Source organism: Gavia stellata, chromosome Z, assembly GCF_030936135.1.
Source record: "Gavia stellata isolate bGavSte3 chromosome Z, bGavSte3.hap2, whole genome shotgun sequence".
NCBI classification, from domain to species: Eukaryota; Metazoa; Chordata; class Aves; order Gaviiformes; family Gaviidae; genus Gavia; species Gavia stellata.
Window position 1 is genome coordinate 20370554 of NC_082637.1, and position 20145 is coordinate 20390698.

General features: G+C 40.1%; 1 protein-coding gene across 2 annotated transcripts in view; it reads right to left on the reverse strand.

Moving 5' to 3' along the window:
• The window catches only part of PLPP1 (phospholipid phosphatase 1), a 69986-nt gene that overhangs the window by 1622 nt on the left and 48219 nt on the right, over positions 1-20145 (reverse strand). For both annotated transcript variants that reach the window (XM_059833240.1, XM_059833239.1), the window contains exons 4-5: positions 14788-14845; positions 741-917 (exon numbers count right to left, since the gene is read on the reverse strand). In XM_059833240.1, coding sequence (XP_059689223.1) covers positions 741-917; positions 14788-14845 — 235 coding nt within the window. The remainder of the gene's footprint in view (positions 1-740; positions 918-14787; positions 14846-20145) is intronic.

Consider the following 20145-nt stretch of genomic DNA (forward strand, 5'->3'; position numbering starts at 1 on the left):
CAGTATGACCTCATTTAGCTCATGTCTCTGAACCAGAAGTCTCTCTGATCTGTCCCTTCCCATGGATGAATCAACTGTGGCAGTCTGGTGACAGCCAGCACAACCACTGCCACTAAGTCAACCAGGCCTGCAGCTCCAAGTTTAGCTGATTCTCTGTTCCTTGGGACAGCTTTTCACTCATCAGTACAGCTAAGCTTCACATGCTGGTTGTTTTTAGCACTCAAAATGCACACAAGAAATGGTGAAGGGTTTTAGTTTCCCATCAGACTGAAAAAAATCAGGCTGTATAAGCTGGAAGAGGCAGACACTTTTAATGCTGTCCTTATACTTAAAGCCCTTTGTTTTTGCCCTGCTCATGGTTCTCCTCTACTATTGTACTTGAGATGTAGAATTTGGCTAGAAGCAAAAGGTATGGTTATATAGAGGCCCACACAGTTTTGCAGTTGACTGTTTCCATCTCGGTTATTTAAAAAGCTTTTGGGCAGGGACAATTTCATGTTGTCTAATAGCTAAAACAGCGGCTTATCTCATCATTGGCCCACAGCCTGCCTCACTCCCCGAAGTACTATTGCTACACCCAGTTCAAGGAGTTGTTGCCCCTCACCAGCAATTTTCAAAGCATTAGGAAGACAGGTCTGCTTTCCTCTGAACACAACCTGCAATTCTTGAGGCACTGTTTATAAAAACAATGTTTACACATGCCTCCCCCGCCCCCCTCCCCTCCCCCCGGAATTACTTACAATAAGCACAGCTACCACTGCTCCCTGAATGAGTCCTGTTAAAACATCACTCCAATGATGCTTGTAATCAGAAACACGCGAGAGACCCACATAGATAGATGCAGCAATAAGAGCAAATTGTAGGGTAGGACGTAGAAGTCTTGCCCAGTCTGCTTTCATTCTGGCCTGAAGGTAAAGCTAAAAGGAAAAGAAAAATCGTTATAAAATGCAGTAAATACAGAAGGAGTCATCACATAAAATAGCATTGGATCTAGTCAAAGAGTTGCATTGAAATTCGTGTTCAGAGACATGATAATGTCCACAAATGTTCCAAGTATGGAACATACTCTCACAAGTATGCCCTAAGGCGGAGTTTGATAGTCAGTGTTGGTCTTTATGTTTTATATAAAACTACGTAACAACATCATAGACATACTTGCTGAATTTGTACCAGAGTGACAAATTACTATTTTCAGGAATCGGGTACTGGTAATACCAGAGCCCCTTAAGGCTTAGAAAGAATCCAGTGGAAGTCAAACCGGTATTTTAATCCTGTATTAACTACAGGTAAGTCCTTACACACACCAAAAAAAAAAAAAAAGCTGGCAACAATCCAAATTTATAGTCCTCTAAACAGAGGGAGCCCCATCTTGCTCTGAGCAGGAAGACTGTTAACATCTTTAGTAAAGTTTACATATACTATACATAGAGCTGACAAGTTTTTAACTTTATCCTCAATTCCCGTCACCTTCAGTATTACCAATAATAATAATAATCCAGCTGCAGTTCAGTGTCAGAACTAACCTGATATAATGATTGATAACATCTAGGATCACATTCCCCAATTGTCACTGGTGTATTTCACTGAGCTCCATCTGTTCCCAGTCCTTTTTAGCTGCATATTAACTATGTTAACACTCTGGTAAGCGAGTGGCTGTGTGCAGTTCCCATGCTTTTTCCTCTCCCCTCAGGTCTGTTTATGTCATGTGTTATCTATGCTTTTGATGTGTTATCTCAAATTCACAGTATTGAACCCTGTTACTTTCCCATCTAATCTAAGACCCTGCTTTTGTCCCCTTCTCTGGTCTGTCTAGGACAGAGACCTCTTATTTCAGCTGTAAGAGGAGCTTCTCCAAATCCACCCTGTAAACATCACTGAATTTATTCTGGAACTTGATCCTGTCACCAAAAAAGGCTCCATAGTTACCGTATTTACGGAGAAGAACAATGCAGTTAGAAGTTATATTTAAACATTTCAAGTATATCTTTTCAGTACCATCTAGGAACTTCAGGTCGAGCATACAAAACCTTAACTGAAAATCTTGAGAAATCGTAGAAGCTAACTAAAACACAGGCTTCAGGCACTAAGACAGCACACTAAACTTCTGGTAAATCCCTCCATTGCCAACTTCAAAAGTCATGGCTACTTTTTAGAAGCATTACATTTACAATGTAAATACAGGCATAGAGCATGCACTGTAGATGCAAAAGGTGCTACTTTCCGAAGTTAAACATTTGGGGAATGGTTGGCTGGTTTCTCTGAGTAACTTACCTCCTAATTTTGGCATGCTGACTTACTCAGCTATAAATGGAGCATCACAAAGATCAACCCTATCCATAACTGGTTTTCTTTAATAGCAAGGTCAGGGTGAAATCAGGCTCTGAAGAAGCTACAGCTAAGCCTGAACTAGAAAATAATTTTTTCCCCCTCAAGTGGTGGGTACTGCATATTTCTGAGGACCTTAATTTCACCACTAGGGAAAATACTGTTGAGACACTTCAAAAATTAGCTGTCACACAGTTCTTTCAACAAAAGGTGTTTTAATGGTGTTATATTAATACTACTTCTGGATTTACCAACAGTAGACCAGAACACTACCTGCGTGCCAAATGGAGCAGAGGTAGGTCCACATGCTGGTAGCCTAAAAAGAGCTGGCTGATGATTCGATACTGGCTGTTCTTTCCTCTTTCCCTATTCCCACTAAATTCGGCTTAAGACAGCTAAAAATACCTTGCTGTAATAAAGTTTTTTCCATGTAAGCATTTCTGGTAGTTGGCAAAGATGTATAGTGGTATTAGAAAGAAAAGGGTTATGCAACTGCAGATAGGTGAGAAACCAGGTTTACTTCTGAACAGAGGAAGAAAGTGAGGCAAGCCACACAAAAAGCAAACTTGGAAAGATGCCAGCCAACATCATCAAATGAGCAATGAAATAGTCTTTCCATCTCCCTTACACATCATGTATTCAGATTTTCTTTCTGCCTGACAAAGCGTCAAACAAGAAACTTGGATTTAACATTTACATTAAGAGTTCATTTCCATACTAAGAGAGTAATCTCCAATCATAAATAAGATCTGGAGCTGCTTTATCACCTGCAGAACGCATGCAGTTGGCTACAGACTTCATCAGTTCTAGGTGCTTCTTCACACCAACTTCAGTAGCTGTACAGGAAATGCCCAAAGCCCTTCTTCCACCTTCTGCCAGCAGATGAATTTATATTATTCTAACACTAGGCATGAGAAGGGTGAGAAATCATACCACGGGTAAGCGTCAGTGACACTGATCACTACTGTGCTTCATTTCAGAACCACCAGCTGTACTTCTGCTTACAACTGGTTTTCTGTTATTTTTTTGTTCAGTTGAGAGTAATTGCTTATTAGCCAGCTGCTGCAATGGCAAATTTCATGTTATTTTTAAGCAGGTAACTTCAATTAATAGGCTCAGGCAGTCATGCTCCCCTCAAAAGAGTCCTCCTACTACCATCACTCACTCCTGGAAAGACCAGAGTGACATGTCTGGGCTGAAACAGGCCAGCAGGACCACACAGAAAATAAAGCAGCCAAAGAGAGGAAGGAGCTTTTGCCTCATAATTCTATTAAATATAAACCAAGGTTGATACCAGAAGTATGCCCAAGAGTCCTTTATATAGTATTACTCCATATAGAGCATTGTATGCACAATATAGAGATGTCCTGGTGTTACACTGCATTAACATTTAATACTATTTTGACCCTGTTGACTAACAAAGGACAATGACTTCAGACTGTTTACAGAACCCCTCCCGGTTCCCCGCACAGCATGTGCCTCAGGTTCTTTTGCTCTTCTCTGAAGTCATTTACAGCACAGGCTTAAAGGGAAACAGAGCAAATCCCTGCCTGTCTCCCCACCAAAGCCTCTTTGCTAGAAAGGAGTAAGCTTTACAAGTAAAACTTGTAATCTGCAGAAGGAGCAGGAACTTTAGGAAACGTCATCTGGTTACACTACTGTAACGCCCCTTGCCAGCATTTCACTTGGTGCTGAGAAATATATTTGTGAGCCTATGAGCACAGCAGGAGCATCCACAGCTGTTTGGCAGCAACGCGCTCCTATCAGTGACAGCTATTTGACCATGCTAGCTTCCCTGCTATCCTGTTTCTGAGCATCTGTCTGATCCTTCAGTAATATCATTCATCTATGATCTATTTCTCCACTCCTCCATCCCGCCGTTTCTCATGTTTGTTTTGTTTGTTCTTTTTAAAGTACACAAAAGGATTTTATAGAAACTTTCTTGTAATGAGATTAAATAATCTCCAACATTTTTCCCTACTAGGTAATGCTTACTCTGTAATGAAAATATGTTCTCTACACCACACACATCCTGAATCAAGTTTCTTCTTAATCTATGGTTTAGTACTTCATTTCTAAAAATACACACAGGAATGAAGAGAAACTCACAGCCACTTTGTGGCTTCTTGCAAGAAGCCACAGCCATGAATGGAAGGGTCTCTGCAACTGGAGAATTATTTGCTACTCTTAACATTTCTAGCATAGCTTTCAAGTAATACTGCTTTGGTGGAAGAGCAAATAATATACATATACACATGCCTGCCTACCTAATTTTGAAGTACAGTGACTTTTATTTCCTAGATGGACTTTTGGAGGTATAACCATGCAGCTTCACAAGAAAATTTCTCAACAGCTCACATCTCACATCCCCACCTTAAGGGCACAAAATTATTTCAAATCTACCAAAACCTACTCACTCCACTAACCAAGGTCCTATTTCAGATATTTAGTCTCAATACTTAAGACTCCTTCGTCATTTTTCATTCAATACCTTCTCAGCTTTTTCCAAAATCCTATTACACAAAAATTCTGTACTGCAAAATATTTTGCCTATTAAGGTATGGGAAGTCCTCCTTCAAGAATGGAAGGAAGAAAGTTTTGGGGTTTCTTCCCCCCACACAGTTAAAAGAGTTTTACTTGTACCAATTGATTTGTTCTGTTACTTTTCAAAAATGGATTTTCTTCAATAGGATTTTATGTTTCCTGATATTAAAAGGCCCTAGTAATTGCATTTCCTACAGGTGTCCTGTTCTGTCCCAAGGAAAAGCAGCACACTCCCTTTGGAGATGTACCTATTTTCCCTCTTATTTCCTCATTATTCCTCAATCCTAATATACTCACAGCATCGTGAACTTAATAACAGAGTGAGAATATGGTTTTCCTAGAGAGAAAACTCCCCTGTGACAACAGGGAAATGAGAACACTTCTCAATTTGTCCGAGTACAAGTAGTAAGAGTCTGGGGGAGAAACAAAGGTGCAGAAAGTCTTATGAAGTAAGCCCTACTTTGAGAGACCACAGCAGTTGATACAAGTTTTCAGAGAGGGCAAGTAAATGGCATTTACTTTACTTAGCATTTACTATTAGTCACATCTAACTTTGGCTTTTTATCTGTCTGAGCATTAAGAAAAAGCCCTATTTCATTACTGTTTTGCTCTAAACAGGCACAAGATCCTACTGCAGTTATAATTAGTATCTGAATCCACTATTGACTACAGTTAGAAAAGCTGGTACTTCGAAGCAAGTCTGCTGACCCAAAAAGTTCCCAGAGCCACAAACAGTAATGAGTGCTGTGGAAATCCACCATAAGGATTCTTCCCAAACCAAGAACCGAAATGGTAATGCATAAGCCACCTCAAGTGTGTGTACATATGCATGCGGTTGGCTTTGGGATTTCTGGGGTGGAGGGAGGGGATATGGACATACTGTGTTTTTGTGGTTTTGTTAATGAGGCAGGGATGGAAGGAAAAAGGGAAAGCACAGGAGGCACCACTGTTTGAATGTCTTCAGAAAAAACAGCCTCAGAGCAACTAATATGATAAAAGACAGGGCAAAATTCTCTAGGAGACCTGGCGTTAGGCATAAGGGCTGAGAATCCAGGCACATTTATTTGTAGGATAAGAAAATTACATTTCTAAGGATATCCTTGGGGTATCCATACAGGACACAATCCCCTGGCTCCTAATCCTAAGACTGTGAAGTCTTCCATTAGGAAGCTGAGTAGATGCACAGAGCGCCAAAGGAACTATCCACCCTCCAACTCCATCAGCAAGTAAGGATCATTGCCTTTCTGTGAGGAGAGGAGCCTCCAGTAACCACAGTACTACACACTTTTCTACAAGACGCAGTTTGCACTCAAGTATCCTTGATACAAGCAGTTATTCAAACAAGATCCTCCAAGAGAATGAAAGAGCTGAGACATTCACCCTGCGTTCTTGCATAATGCTATAAAGCAACAGAAAATTAACATTTAGACAGATGCATGATCTGCCATCTCCCTGCTCCAGTCCTGCTCAGCAATTCAGCAGTACAGACCAAGAAACCTCTGCCCTGCTCAGGCTAGGCAACAGGGGAGAGAGAGAAAGAAGCCCCCTTCAGAGCTCTTTCAAGCTTTCTACTTCTTCTGTGAAGGCTTGCAAAATAGCTCTTACCTTTCTGAATATTACAGGAAACTTTAGAGATTCCTTTGTATAAAAGCTAGTTTGTATAAAAGCTATTCAAATAGTTTTGTATAAAAGCTATTCATTGTATTCCAGCTAGCACAAACTCTAGAATTCAAGGAAGTGTAAGAAATCCAGGGAACAGTTTAAAAATTGCAGTCTGAGCACAAAACAGGGGCCAAGAGCCACAAGATGTGCTGAGAAATAACCTGTCATATACAATCTTGTGCTTATGCAAATATTATATACAAGTGCAATGGCTTGGTTTATAGCTCTAAGCACCATATCTATGAATAAACACAGAGCTCTAGGCATCAACTAACAAGACACTTTGTGCAAATCAGAAATCACTGTGCAGTTTGTTACATGTTAAGTTTGATGTTAATATGGATGTGTATGGAAGGGATAAAAGATGGAATTTTGGTCCGTAGATGGACACTGGGTGAGAGGTAGATAGCTGAGAAAACCACAACATCGGGTGAGAAGTAGATAGCTGAGAAAACCGCAGTCAGCACAAGAAAACAGATGGTTTATTGTCTAGTGTTTGAAATGCTGACCATAGAGATAAAGAGGCTGAGCAATACAGGGAGGACATGTAGCGGTGGAGGAATACAAAGCACACTTCATAATTTTGCTTGCCTTATAACATCTTGCTATCGGCTTGAGCATGATTGATACATGACTGCTGGATTATGGTAATATGCCGCGTGTACAAAGCCTACGAACCAACAGACGGGATGGCTATGGCGCATGCAGTGCGCCTGACCAACAGGCACATGCGCCACAGGCTCCCTATGTTTAGAGTCGGCAACCAAGATGTGTTTCGGCACCCACTGATCACGTGTGTCGAAATGCATTCCTCTGCAAATGTATAAATATTGGGATTTCCTGAAGAGCAGTGGGCCAGTGTACGGCAAGGTCACTGTTGCCTCTGTGGGGACACCCCGTAAAGCTGACACCTACTGACTGCTGGGCTGAGCGCATGGTGCAAGACAACCCAAGACAGTCCATCTTCCTCATGGTCCTCGGGTCAGTAAGACAATTGCTTTGCAAGATAGCCTTAGTGTAATGCATGCCTGTAGTTAATAAAACACTTGGGTTTTTTTATTTTTCCTTGTAGTCTGTGTATGTGTGTTTACCTTTCTGAGGAATCCTCGAAACCACTCTAAAACAATGGATAATGCTTATCCCACATAATTTTAAACACAACAGGCTCGCATCCAAACAGAAAATTGTATTATAAAACCAGTATAGAGATGTAGCAGAATTCATGAGTCACTTATGAGCTCGAGTTCTTGGGGGGGGGGGGGGGGGGGGAGTTCTAAGTTTATTTTCCCTTTTTAATGAGATCTCCTCCTTTTCTTAATAAATACATATTGATGATCCCTGGTATGGCTGCAGTATTATCCATTCTTTATTTTTATTGGGCAGAAAACAAAGGAAAAAGAAGCAACATTTCAAAATTAATTTCTCCCCTTCCAGTGAAGGAAAAGGATATAGGTCTGTAGTCACTTCAATGCAGAGGAGTATCAGGTCTGCTGTTCAAAGGGGTGGTCTATCCCTTTTACTCTAACCCTATATTCCTGCTGACTCCCCTGTGCCAGCTCGTATGTTTGAATAGCCCTACAGTGAGCTGGTACAGGGAACTGATCCATTGGACAGGTGAATTAAGGGGAAAAAAATGACCAGACTAGGGAGAAAAAGCAGAATATGTACCAGTTTGGTCTCTACGATAGCTGCATGCTGCTGTCCAATGGGAAAAAAATCTTGTCTGTTAACTAGTAATAGACCAACTGTCAATTCAGTATCAAAAGTACAATCAATCATATATTTTGTACAGACATTTCCCACTGGACAATAGTGGCTTTTGTGTTTTTAATCCTCCAGCCTCAACTTGGCTGTACATTGCAGAATTGTTTATTGACATCATTTTAGCATAAAGCAGGATAAACAGTAACATTTTATTCCATTGCAGATGTTAACACTTGGATCTCTTGTGATGAAAAGAAAACCTAAATGTGTTCCTTCTACTTTGGAGTAAGTATTTTTCTGTTGTGTCTACCAAGTCACAGAAAAGCACGCACTGCAAGGTATTGCCTTCTGCTCAGTCCTATAGGAGCCAATTCACAATAATCTTATCACTACTGACAGCTGCAACTCACAAGCAAACTATGGAGAAGTCATTTTGCTTTGTTTGCTTACTATTAAAAAGTCTAAATACCATACTAAGAGTGCACACAAGTAAAAGCACAACCATCACCATACTTGAGCCTCACAGCATCACCAGTTACCCTTTATTTTTTCATCTCTGCTTCAAGTAAGATGCTTGGTCTACTCACAGCTACAGCCAAACAAAACATTTTCAGTAACAAATGTCTTTTCATTAGTTTTTGAAGATTAGGTAGTCCTCAACTTTCATGTGGGCAGGAACACATTAAGGACTGTTCTGTAGCTCTAGTCACTAGCATTTGGGAAAGTAAAGAAATACTGTCATGCAAACAGACATACCTAAAATACTGTGTGAAAGGCTCCCAGGCTCTTATTCTTGTGCTTTTCACTCAACCTCCAATCCCAACATAAACAAAGTAAGAGATTTCAAGAGCAAAGCTCAACTGGCACATTTAAGGGTAAGAGTAAAAAAGCAGCCTAAACCCTGCTTTCACTTGTGTTTAGCCTATGATCCCTCTGCAAAAGAAGGCTGTCAGCCCAGGTCACCAAAACACGAGTCGTTCTCCCGTCATCATCTGTAATTCCCCGTGTCTTTGGACACACAGAATGTTCTTTCCCAATGAACTGTGGGAGAGCTTAAGAGCCACTCAAGTTACATTGTGCAAAGATTCGTCATCCCCTTTTGTCCCAAGTCTAAGCGACACAAACATGTTGCTGTCCCCAGAATAGCAGGGCAGCTTGCCTGGGTTTCTGCAGCCCTGTTCTTCATCCCAGGTTAGGTACAGGCAGGGAAGTGCCCAGGCCAGCTATAGCCAAGGCAGACTCCATTACAGCAACCTGATCCTCAGGGCCACACTCATTTCTGCCAACTGCCACAGCTGCAGCAGGGTCATTCTCCCTACTGAAGACAGTATGCATTTAGCATTTTATTTTACAATAGCTTTCAGACACAAGTTTTAAAAAAATAGATATAAGTTGAAGATTAACTGCAGCATCTGCCTTGCCAGGGGAACGGTGCTAGTTTGGTCACTTGGACATTGCTAGAAAAGGTGTTCAACTATACTCACACTCCCATTCTCCAAGCCAAGATAAAAGGGTTTTGTTGATACAGGAGAGATTGTGCCAGCTGTTTGTGAAAGGAAAGGAGCAGCAGGGGGAGGGGAAGACAGAGACAATTTGGGATCCAGCATCTATTATTAGGTCACTGGGTTCTCACATACTGTTGAGGCTCAAACTCCCTCTTGTTTCCCACGAAGCTGTTGTTGGCAAAAGCATCCCAGAGATAACAGCTCCGTCTGGACCCAAACTGACCCACCTAGCTCTGCCAAATGAATCTCAAAATACATTCCCCATCACAACTTCCTGGTCTGACAGTCTGCAAGCAGATTTTTTCTGTGGTTTCACTCATTCCATACACCAATGAGTTAGAAACTAGAAGAAACTGTAAGTCTAACCTTGAAGTAGGCTGAAAACGCAGGTCTTAAATTGGTCCAGCTAGACACAAGGGCTTTTTTTACAGGTACATGGCAACATAACATCCAGTTAAAAATGCAGAGGTGATCTCTACACTGTAAGAATGGTAAGTGATATACACTACTGCTTATTTAAATGGGTAGATTATATAAACTATTTAACATTCCCTAAAGTTACTCAAAACCCACACATTTCTATTGTATTACCGTTCTTTTAGAACTTGTCAGGTAAGTGTTCTATGAAACAGCATTAACACATTCTTCTCCTTACTCTGCAGATGAGCAAACCTCCTTTCACAATGACAGGTGCCACAGTGATTTGCACTAGGCACTGCCCTTGCTTCTGTTTTAGAGCCAGATAGCCACATACAGCAAACTACAGGAGACCAGTCCAAGTAGAGATTTCGCATATAAGCACACCGAGAATTCAAGCGTGATAACAAAATGTAGATTCAATACAGTTTGCTAGAAAAGGCTTTAGGCAGGGACTAGCTTAATGAAGCTGCTATTATTTATGTAAGTATATAAATTGATATGGTATCACAGACACTTTCCTTTTATTTAGAAAACCTTTAAAAGCTTGACTGCTACATGCATGGAAGGTGAACGCTGCTCCTACAAGGAACCTAAGACAATATTAAGTAACTATAAACGCTGGGGAACAAAGGTTATTTGTGTCCTCCCAGAAAGACATGAGCCCAAATTACATGCCAAGTAAGTATTTCCATTCCTGAAGCTAAAAGTTAAATTCTGCTCTCCAATGCTGTCCCACAAACCAAAAGCCAAACTAAGGAGAAATGCTGCAATTCCCAGATATGTGCTTGCTTAGACTATTAATTTTGAACAGTACATGTGGCACAATATTCTTTCATGCTTCTTTAGCTCTTTTTAATTTAAAGTTATGTTTTTTTCAATTTGGAATTTTAAGGTTTTCAGTTTCTATCCTTACTTCTGAACTAAATCGCACATTTTCTTCTATATGCTCCTGAAGCAAGAAAATGAGAGTCCATCTAGACAAAATCCCTGCTTCCATGGTAATGAAGCCCGCAGAGACATTAAAGTCACAACATCCATAAGAGAGGAACTTTTAAAAAAAACACCCACCCAGCAGCACCTACCACTTACAGTTTTTGGCAACAACTTCCATCACATTAAATATAAAGCCTGAGCTGTCAGGTGTTTCCACGTACTGCCCTCGCTATGAGGTGGGACATGCAGCACAGGATTATGTTCAAAATTGCTGGTACAGGGAGAAAAAAAATGCAAAGTCATGCAGTCACAACTCAGATACCATAGTTCCTACTGAGACTTGTGGAATTTCTCACGTTACCAAAGGTTTAAAGCATGTAAAACATTTGAAAGTGCTGGTAAACCACCTCACATTCATTTTTAATCCATCATGTGCAAGTGCACAGAACAGAAAAAAGCTTCAATTTAACTTGTTTCTAATTCAGCAATTCTGCTTTAAGTAACTGAAGCTTCAGAAGTATTTCACTACTTTGCCTAGTATTTGGCCAGGTGGCTTTATTTAAGCCACACACTTCAAGCATCTCTCATTTCACGGCTGCACTGTTTGTGCTGTCTGAGGCAGAGATAATTTCCCCTTTGATTCCCCCAAAATGTTCCCTCATTTTTGAAATGCTTAACGTGACACAGTACACGTGTTCAGCAAGTAACGTTTAAGAGTATGCTTTCCGCAGTATGCACACATGGCAGACTCCTCCAGCCTCTCCAGAAAGCAGCACGCTAGCCTCTAGTTATGATTAATACCGCCTATGAGTAACACCACATGTTAACGATTCTGTCCTGCTCATGACTCAGTCTGTGGCTGGAGTAAGTGTGCAAAGAGCAGATGAAGCCAGCATCAGAGTTCAGTTAACGAACAGGTTATCAAGTGCCACAGGTTTGGTTTAGAGCCAGAGGCAGCACTCTGCCTTGCCACGTGGGCAAGGGGGGGGGTTAGAAAGTGGTTTTCCTCACCATCCCGCAGTAGCTGTCTGCTTGAAGACAGCTGTACTTTTTCTTCTTTTTCTCAATTAAAAAGACCACATTCAATGCAAAGGTTTGTATGCAGTAATGCTGTGTTAATCAGCAAGGTAAAGACATCCTGCACAGGAGTCATTAACCTTTTTCAGATGTCCCTATGAGGGCCTCCCAACAGTTTCTGGATGAATAATCTTATTACAGGGCAGAAGAAAGTAGTAGTCTAATCTCCACAAAGCCTCTTACTTGTACTGTGCACAAGCTCAGCCAGAGACAAGACAAAAAACTGGGGTGCAGGAATAGAGGAATGCCTTCTCCTCCAGCCAGGGTTCTGGCTACTCATTGACAGGTTTACGGAATAACTAACTTATCTCCAATAAAACACTTAGAATGTTTAACTCCTAACATGACATTTGTTAAAGACATTCATAGCCCTCTAGTTTAAGGGAGCTAAGTAAAGCTGTGTTGTCTCGCAGTTACTACAGAACTGAAAGATAGTTTCTGCAGCAGCATGCTGAGCCACAGCAAGTTTTATTTCATTGCTGAACCAGGACTGACAGAAGGTCTGGATTTACAGCATTTCGAAGTGGCACACAGAGGATGGATTTGACTTCCACTGTCCCACCTCTCCCCCATGCAGAAGGTTGCTAATAGTGAAGCTCTCACACACACAAAGCCCCAAGACAGGTAAGGTTCATAGCTGCCTGCTCAGGAACTCTCCACACAAGCTCCATTGTATGGATTCAAAAAACATGCCACAGGCAACTACAGAAAGCATTATTCAACCCACATGAAGTTAGTGTGTTCAAAATACAGAATTCTTGACTTCCTCGCCAAAGGCTGCATTTTTTCAAATCCTAGTAGGTTAAACAACCAAGGTCTGCAGTCCAAGCTGTTCAGCACATCTTCTATTATATTGTATTCAACTAAAGATGGCCTCACTATTACAGCAAGGGGGGCGGGGGGTGTAACATGCAGGCAGCCAGGACACACACAGGTTTTAATTAACAGATGCAAGGTTTAAAAATAGCAACTCCTTTCTCTCAGTCTGTACCAGCTGAGAAGTCCTCCTGACCACCACTATTTCCCCAGGCTGCAGCAAGCAGGACTCTTACATATACATGTGACAGAGGTAAAAGTTCAGACAGATTCACATCCCTGCCAAATGACTGTAATCCAGTCAGTATAAATTACAAGCCATACTCATTGCCACACACCCAGCAAGTATTTTCTTGTCTCTAGCCTGTGCTTCTGAGAGGTGGCAGTATCACATTCCCACGTTGCTCAACAAAACCATGCACGGAGAAGTTGGATCAGAAGGGTATGGCTGAACCCGATGGAGCAAATCAGTATCAGGTTACCATATAGCAGTAATTGCTCCACTGTACTATGGAGATAGTAGTTTTGTTTTTGGGCTTATATCACAAGTGGACCTATATAATTTTGGAGACTGCCAGTCCTAATGAGCAAGTAGAGACACTTCATTTTCTTTTAAAAAAAGCAGCTGACAGATAGGAAGTTGCACTATATTCTAGTCAAACCCAGGATTTAACTTACAAACTCTTTGTATCTACATTAGATAAAGGCAGGTAAGAGAGGGGAGAAGAACTAAAGATGTTTAGCCGTAAACAAACTGCAATGATAGATCCAAGCTGAACACTGAGCTTCTGATAAAGCTTTATTTTAAAATAAAGTTAGAAAAGACCGATGTCATACTTAAGAGCCACCCCTTTTTATAGGTGGTTGAGGGTTTTTTCGTTTATTTTGAATAATCTGTCCACTAGCTGTGGATATTATACTATTACCAAGAGACAGCAAAAAAAAAAAATCAAAAATGCAATCAAAATGAGAAGGCAAATTGAATCCGGGATCTGCGAAGATCCTGGTATGTATGTATTATGTTAGCAATTTACACCCAGGACTAGAGCTTCATTTTACAACTACATTAACAACAATTGCACAAAGTTGTTTAATACCTTCTGTGTTGCAAATTAGCAGGGGTAGAACAACCGAATCAATCTTTCAGTGTTACGAAGCTTATCCTAGGAGTGAAAATAATTTGCCCTAGCTGACATGGAACAATTTGAACTGAAATATATTATGCTCCAACTGAAGCATTAGTGAACTGATCTTATAATTAGTATTTACTTCCAGAGACAGATCTGTCCCATCATTTCCCCTCACTCTACCTCCCTGCCCCTAAAAGACAGAAGAAAATTAAAAGGAATTTAAAAATTCAAGTTCATCTGCTGTTTTGTGTTTATGGGCCCACCCACGTTTGATCAGGGGTTAAATTTAGTTGTTTTTTAAAATGGGATTTGCATGTTTCATTAAGTCAGACATATCTTACTATATATTTTTATATGGCTTGCAATACTTTCAATATAACTAAATTTAAGTAGCATATTTTCGAAGCCCACTGTCACCAAGTTAATTTTAGACAAGACACACAACACGACTACCATAAAGTATTTTTAGGCATATTGAACATAATTCTACTTCTTATTCCCATGTCAGTAGCATTCCCTTACAACTCGTATCGAGAAATCTTCAGTTATCTCAGAGAAGCATCCTACAAAAGCAGTGTCCCTTGCGCAAAGCAGCCAACTGAATATTTCAATTTTGTACTAGGTAACTAACAGACTTTTTGTTGCCATTTAGATGGAAAGAGCATACTTACTGCTAGGAAGAGCATGCAGTACATGGAGAACGAAGAATGGCCAGAGTAAAATGATAGTCTGAAAGAGAAGAGAGCAGACAACTCATTATTTTTCTTTTGCAACACTCAGTCTACAGTGATACTATTTTATATTACACAAGTGAACAGGCAAAATACAAACACCTCCATGCTTTTTCTTCAAGGAGGCTATCTAGGCACAACAGCCATCACTCATGTCCATGTTTTGATAAACAGCACAGACTTCACTACTCAGCAGCTATTCTACTCTAGCATTAAGTAGTAACTATTAGCCCTTTGACTGAAGTTTGAACAGCAAGCGAATACATCCTCAAAGCTAGAAATCAAGCATCATTTAAAGCAGTGTATTTGTTTCATCTTGATAAATACCAGAACACTGTAAATATTGTAATTTTTTAAAATTACTTATCTGATAGTCACAGTATGTGTATGAGAATAAATGACACATTAATCACCCCAAACCAGCTAGTTGCATTTGGTCACAATCAAGAGCCATTTGTTAAGCGTACCAATTCGTACAGACCATGATTATCAACCACTGAAGGGTAGGGGGGAAACGCAGGAAGGCTGTTCATTAGCCAGCCAGCAAAAGGTGACACCTCACCTAGTATTTGTAGAAATAGCTTCATACTTGGCTATCTCATTTAAAGAGTGAAAACATTGCCTTCAACTTGTAAAGGCTTCTAGCAGGTCCAGACTGAATGGACTCAGCAGTTGATGGTGACAGTTAACAGCGCCTTCAGCAAGGTCCGCCCCAGCACAGGTGGTTTCTGTGAGGAGCTGAGTATCAGAGGTGTAAAATAAATCCCACCCACCTCTTCGTCAAGAGTAGTGGGCGAAATGGAAAGATGTTCCTAATTCAGTCTTAAGTGGAGAGACAAAAGAAACTGTACTTAAACTATTTTTTCTATTTTACATGCAGAGCCTTGTACGGGTGCTGCTTCAGAGGCTATCAGCCAGGTCTCAGACAGGCTTCTGTGCAATTTAGCTACGTAACACAGCACCCCTCACTTAAAGAGTTTGGCATACACAAACAAGGCCAACTTAATAAAAAGTTTCATAGCTCTCCAGACTGCCCTCCACCATACCCAGCAGGTCCCTGTGTTGGTGCCTCAGCCAGGCAGAGAGCCTGAGGCCAGGGAAATTCCTGGGGAAGGGAAACATTTCTACTCTTTGGATGGAGAGTAATGAAGGCAGCTCTGATGTGCAGTAAGATAACTGGGTTAAACATTCACTACTCAAATACCACAAAGGCAGCAATAAAACAGTCTTGTGCACAAGTGAAACTGCAAAACTTCCTGCATTAATTTGCATGTATAACATGACAAAACTGCATCAGATATCAAAAAAAACACCTAAGATTCCTCTGTAGGTTTTAGAGTTCTTGGTTTATAGTTGATTCACAGCACTGCCAATAGCTTTCCGTTTCAGAGGTACTAAATAAGTGATCTTGGAAAGAGTAAGATTACATGTGTGTATATATATGTGTGTATATAAATATATATATTCACCCCCACAGATATTTTTCAATTAAGTTCTTAAATAGAAAAACTGTATTGACAATGTGTTATCTTCAGATGTTTAAAATTAAAAAATATTAAGATCACATTTTAGCTAGACATCCCTTCTCCACTCCAGTACTATTTTAACTCTTCACCAGTTAAAATCTCTGGGCAAGAGTCCGCTATGAAAGCCAATACAATAAGCATTTTGAAGAGCTCTGTCATTCAGAAAAACATGTCATCTGAGCCACAAAAGCAACGCATGCTGCTCTACAGAACAGGAGATAAAGAGTAAGGAATCCCTGGCTCCTATGCCAGTATTTTATACACTGACTTTGGGGCTATTCCTGTTGTCCATAAGATGACATTTCCTACAATTCCTGAAGGCAACCTTTTGCCAACTGAAGGAATTCAGAAGGCTAGTAAGTGAGAGAAGGAATAAATACAATTATTTAAGTTTATTTTGGAGTTGCTATACCATTTTACAGGTGTTGTTACTACTGGCATTCTTGGTATTAGGAATGTATTAGCCCAACGTAACACTAAGAATGCTTTGTTCCACGTTGAAGATTACAAAATTTGAATGCATTCTCATCAGGCATAGATAAGCATGCTGTACATAATTGAAAATGTTCTGCTTAGCACATGAAGCATTGCCAGAAACACAACTGGGACAAAGTTTTGATCCAACTTGTACATTGTGCAATCCTGTTGAAATTTCTTTGGCAATACTGCTGTCTCTAGACTTCTTTAAAAACAGACATATTTACAAAAAAAATCTTAAAACCCTTTCAAACACTAAGTTTGACAATGGAAAAGTTTCCAAATGATTCCTCAGCAAGCAAATGTCTTCCCAAAGCCAGGAGAACATCCTGTCTATCAAACCAGCCAAGCGGCTGCACAGCCCAGGCTTCTTTGTGATCATACTGCAAGTGCTGGCTTGCCATGAGCCAGCATTTAAAAAATAAATAAATTTTTAATTATATAACTAACCAGTATTTACTAGTCTCAAGAATGCGGAAGTATTAGATGAAAATACATTTATAAATAAAATGCAGACAATTCTCAAAACCCCTACGTTTCGCTAATGAAGGAAAGGTGGGAATTTGCACATCAGATTTCAGCAATCTTTTTCAATTAATATTAGAACAGTATCCAGTGAAACTGTAGTGTCATGAAATAGAGTTGGTAAGTGCAAAGTCTTTTTTTAATTCTTTCCAAAATGGCAGAGTCTTACATCAAAAGAACAGCTTTGCAGAGATCCATGCCTTTTACTCCATCAATACCTACCTCACAGATCACTTCTGATGTGATGAACAAAGCTTCATTTTAACACAAAAAAGCATAAGCTTTGATTATTTCCACTTAGGCAATATAGTACTACCAAGTTAGAAGAATGTCTTAAGTAGTAACATGAAACTAGCTTCAGGTCTCAGTTCAGGTCTAAAGTATACTCTCAGTTTCCAATGTATACAGTACAGCTGGGCATCTTAAACAGGTCTTAAAACAAGGTAATTTAAGTGCTGTTTAGCTTTCTTGAAAATTACGTTTTGCCACAAATTTCACATGGCTTATGATAAAGACAAAAGTAAAGACACTATACTTCCTTAAAAAGGTTGCCATAACACTGATTATGATTAATCACTACAGTTTGTTATTGTAAGTCTGCATTTTTAAAGATTACCTGGAAAAATAATCGAAGTACAAACAATTCCTACAAGAAATATCTGAACTGAACCACTCAGTACTTTTATCCAGGATTTCTAATCCCAGATAAGCAAGTCTAAGACAGATGGCCTTGCAGGACTTGACACTGACAACCATTTCATTTTGTTCTATTCCTTTCCATGCACAAAGGCAACTTAGCCTAGGGAGCAGAGCCTGCCTGATAGAAGGTACCGTTTCTTCAGTTAGCGGAAAAATGGAACATAACACACAGCAAATAAAAGGATCATTTGTCTTACACGGTCAGTTGCAAGAAAGAGCATGTTTTAGTAGTAAGTTTTGCTTGGCAGTACTTTGTAAAGTGCATTATTTCATAAGTGAATTACTGAACACTAGAGCTCAGTAAACAAGCTTGATGTCTTGTCTCCATATAATGTCTTTGTAAGGACACCTGAATGTGCAGAAACATTTAAGCAAAGTGCAGCAGTCTGATAGGGCAATGAATAGCCTTAGTGAAACACAAGCCTAGGAAACAGCTTAATACATACGGCACAGTGGACCATTAAATGGTGAGAAATTAAAGTGTTAGAAATGAACGCAGAAAGGGATAAAGCAGAAGAAAGCGTATCTTGTGGTGCTACAATAATCCTGGCAGAGGCAGAATGATAAGGGAATCTTCCCAATATAGCTATTGAATTATGGAATGATCCCTTAGAGAAAAACAGGAGGCCCAGCAAAACATTATGCACACTCCCACATCAAACCAAAGAAAATCACCGACTGAATTAGCCAGCAAGTCCTTTCCATCCTCAAGTTCTTTGGATCCTCCAAGTCTGACTCAAAGCTTCCACTGACATTCGTGTTACCCATTCCATTGATCTGGAGGGGAATAAGTGCCAGAGAGAGCTGCAGCTCAGCACGTCTGTGTCGAGTAAGCCAGAGGGCTCCACAGGCTTGTCAGGGAAATATTCCTAGCATTTCAGTACCATGAGGACGTGGCTTAACAAAAGTGCTAGTCCTATGCTTAAGCTGAAGCACCATATTCTTTAATTTTCTCTGCATTCAGCAATCAACATGTTTTCACAGCACCCACTTTTTTCTCTCTCTAGACTTGCACAAGTACACTTGCACAAGTACAACTTTCAAGATCAGTGGGGGTTGAAAGGTTTGAGGACTGAAATTAACTGCTTCTGTGCTTATTGCAAAGAAATGTTTAAGTAAATGCAGAAGCAGTTCATCTCTAACAATATCAGCAACTACTCAGAAATCCATTTTCTAAAGACAAGATTCCCAATTTCTCCACTTTTCTTCTTTCTCTGCCAGTAGTTAAACCCACACTTAAGTACAAAGCCTTACACTTACAGAAAGGAAAAAGCTGCCAAGTCTTTCCAATTCAGTAACCCTCATCTGGACAATTTTATAGACAGAGGTGTTTCGGCATGAGACTTAGTAAGTGTCTTGCACAATTCCCTAATCATATTTGAGGTGAGGGGTAGATCCACTCAGCTTTAAGTAGTGGCAGATAGCGAGAAAACTTTGCCGATGCTAACACTTAATACACATGAAAGTATGCCTTTTTTTGCAGGCAGTTAATCATTTTTCCTTTTACAGACTATCTTACCCCATCCTTATCTTACACAAACAAAAGTTCCCTCCTTATCCTACTGACATAAAACAGATGTAGCAGGTTCTAGGAAGAAATAGGCCGTCTTTTTCAAATTTCTAATCACCTTCCCCACCACCCCCTTTTGAAACAAGCCCTGCAGACAGTGCAAGAAACAGGCATATATAGTAACCTTTTCCCAAGCTCAGGATAAATGTGAAGTGGTTTTACTCATTTATGAGTACTACAAGGCTTGCCTTCACTGCTAGGTTGACCAGATTTTGAAGTTTCTCAAAAACCTCATGCTGGCATAATTTGTGGGACGTTCTTTTTCCTCCTCTCTGGGAACTGTAGAAATCTCTCACAATACATCCCAAGTATGCAGATATCATGTTAATTATGTTTATTTAAGCAGAAGTATTACATACAAACGGAACAATCTAATTGGGCAATGACTAGTTAGCTAGCTATTCCACATCTGTCAGCAGCAGTTTGTACCAGCACCTACTAGAGGAATAAACTGCAAGATAACTAGTAAGGGGAAAAAAAAAATCTCATCCCCCTACTATT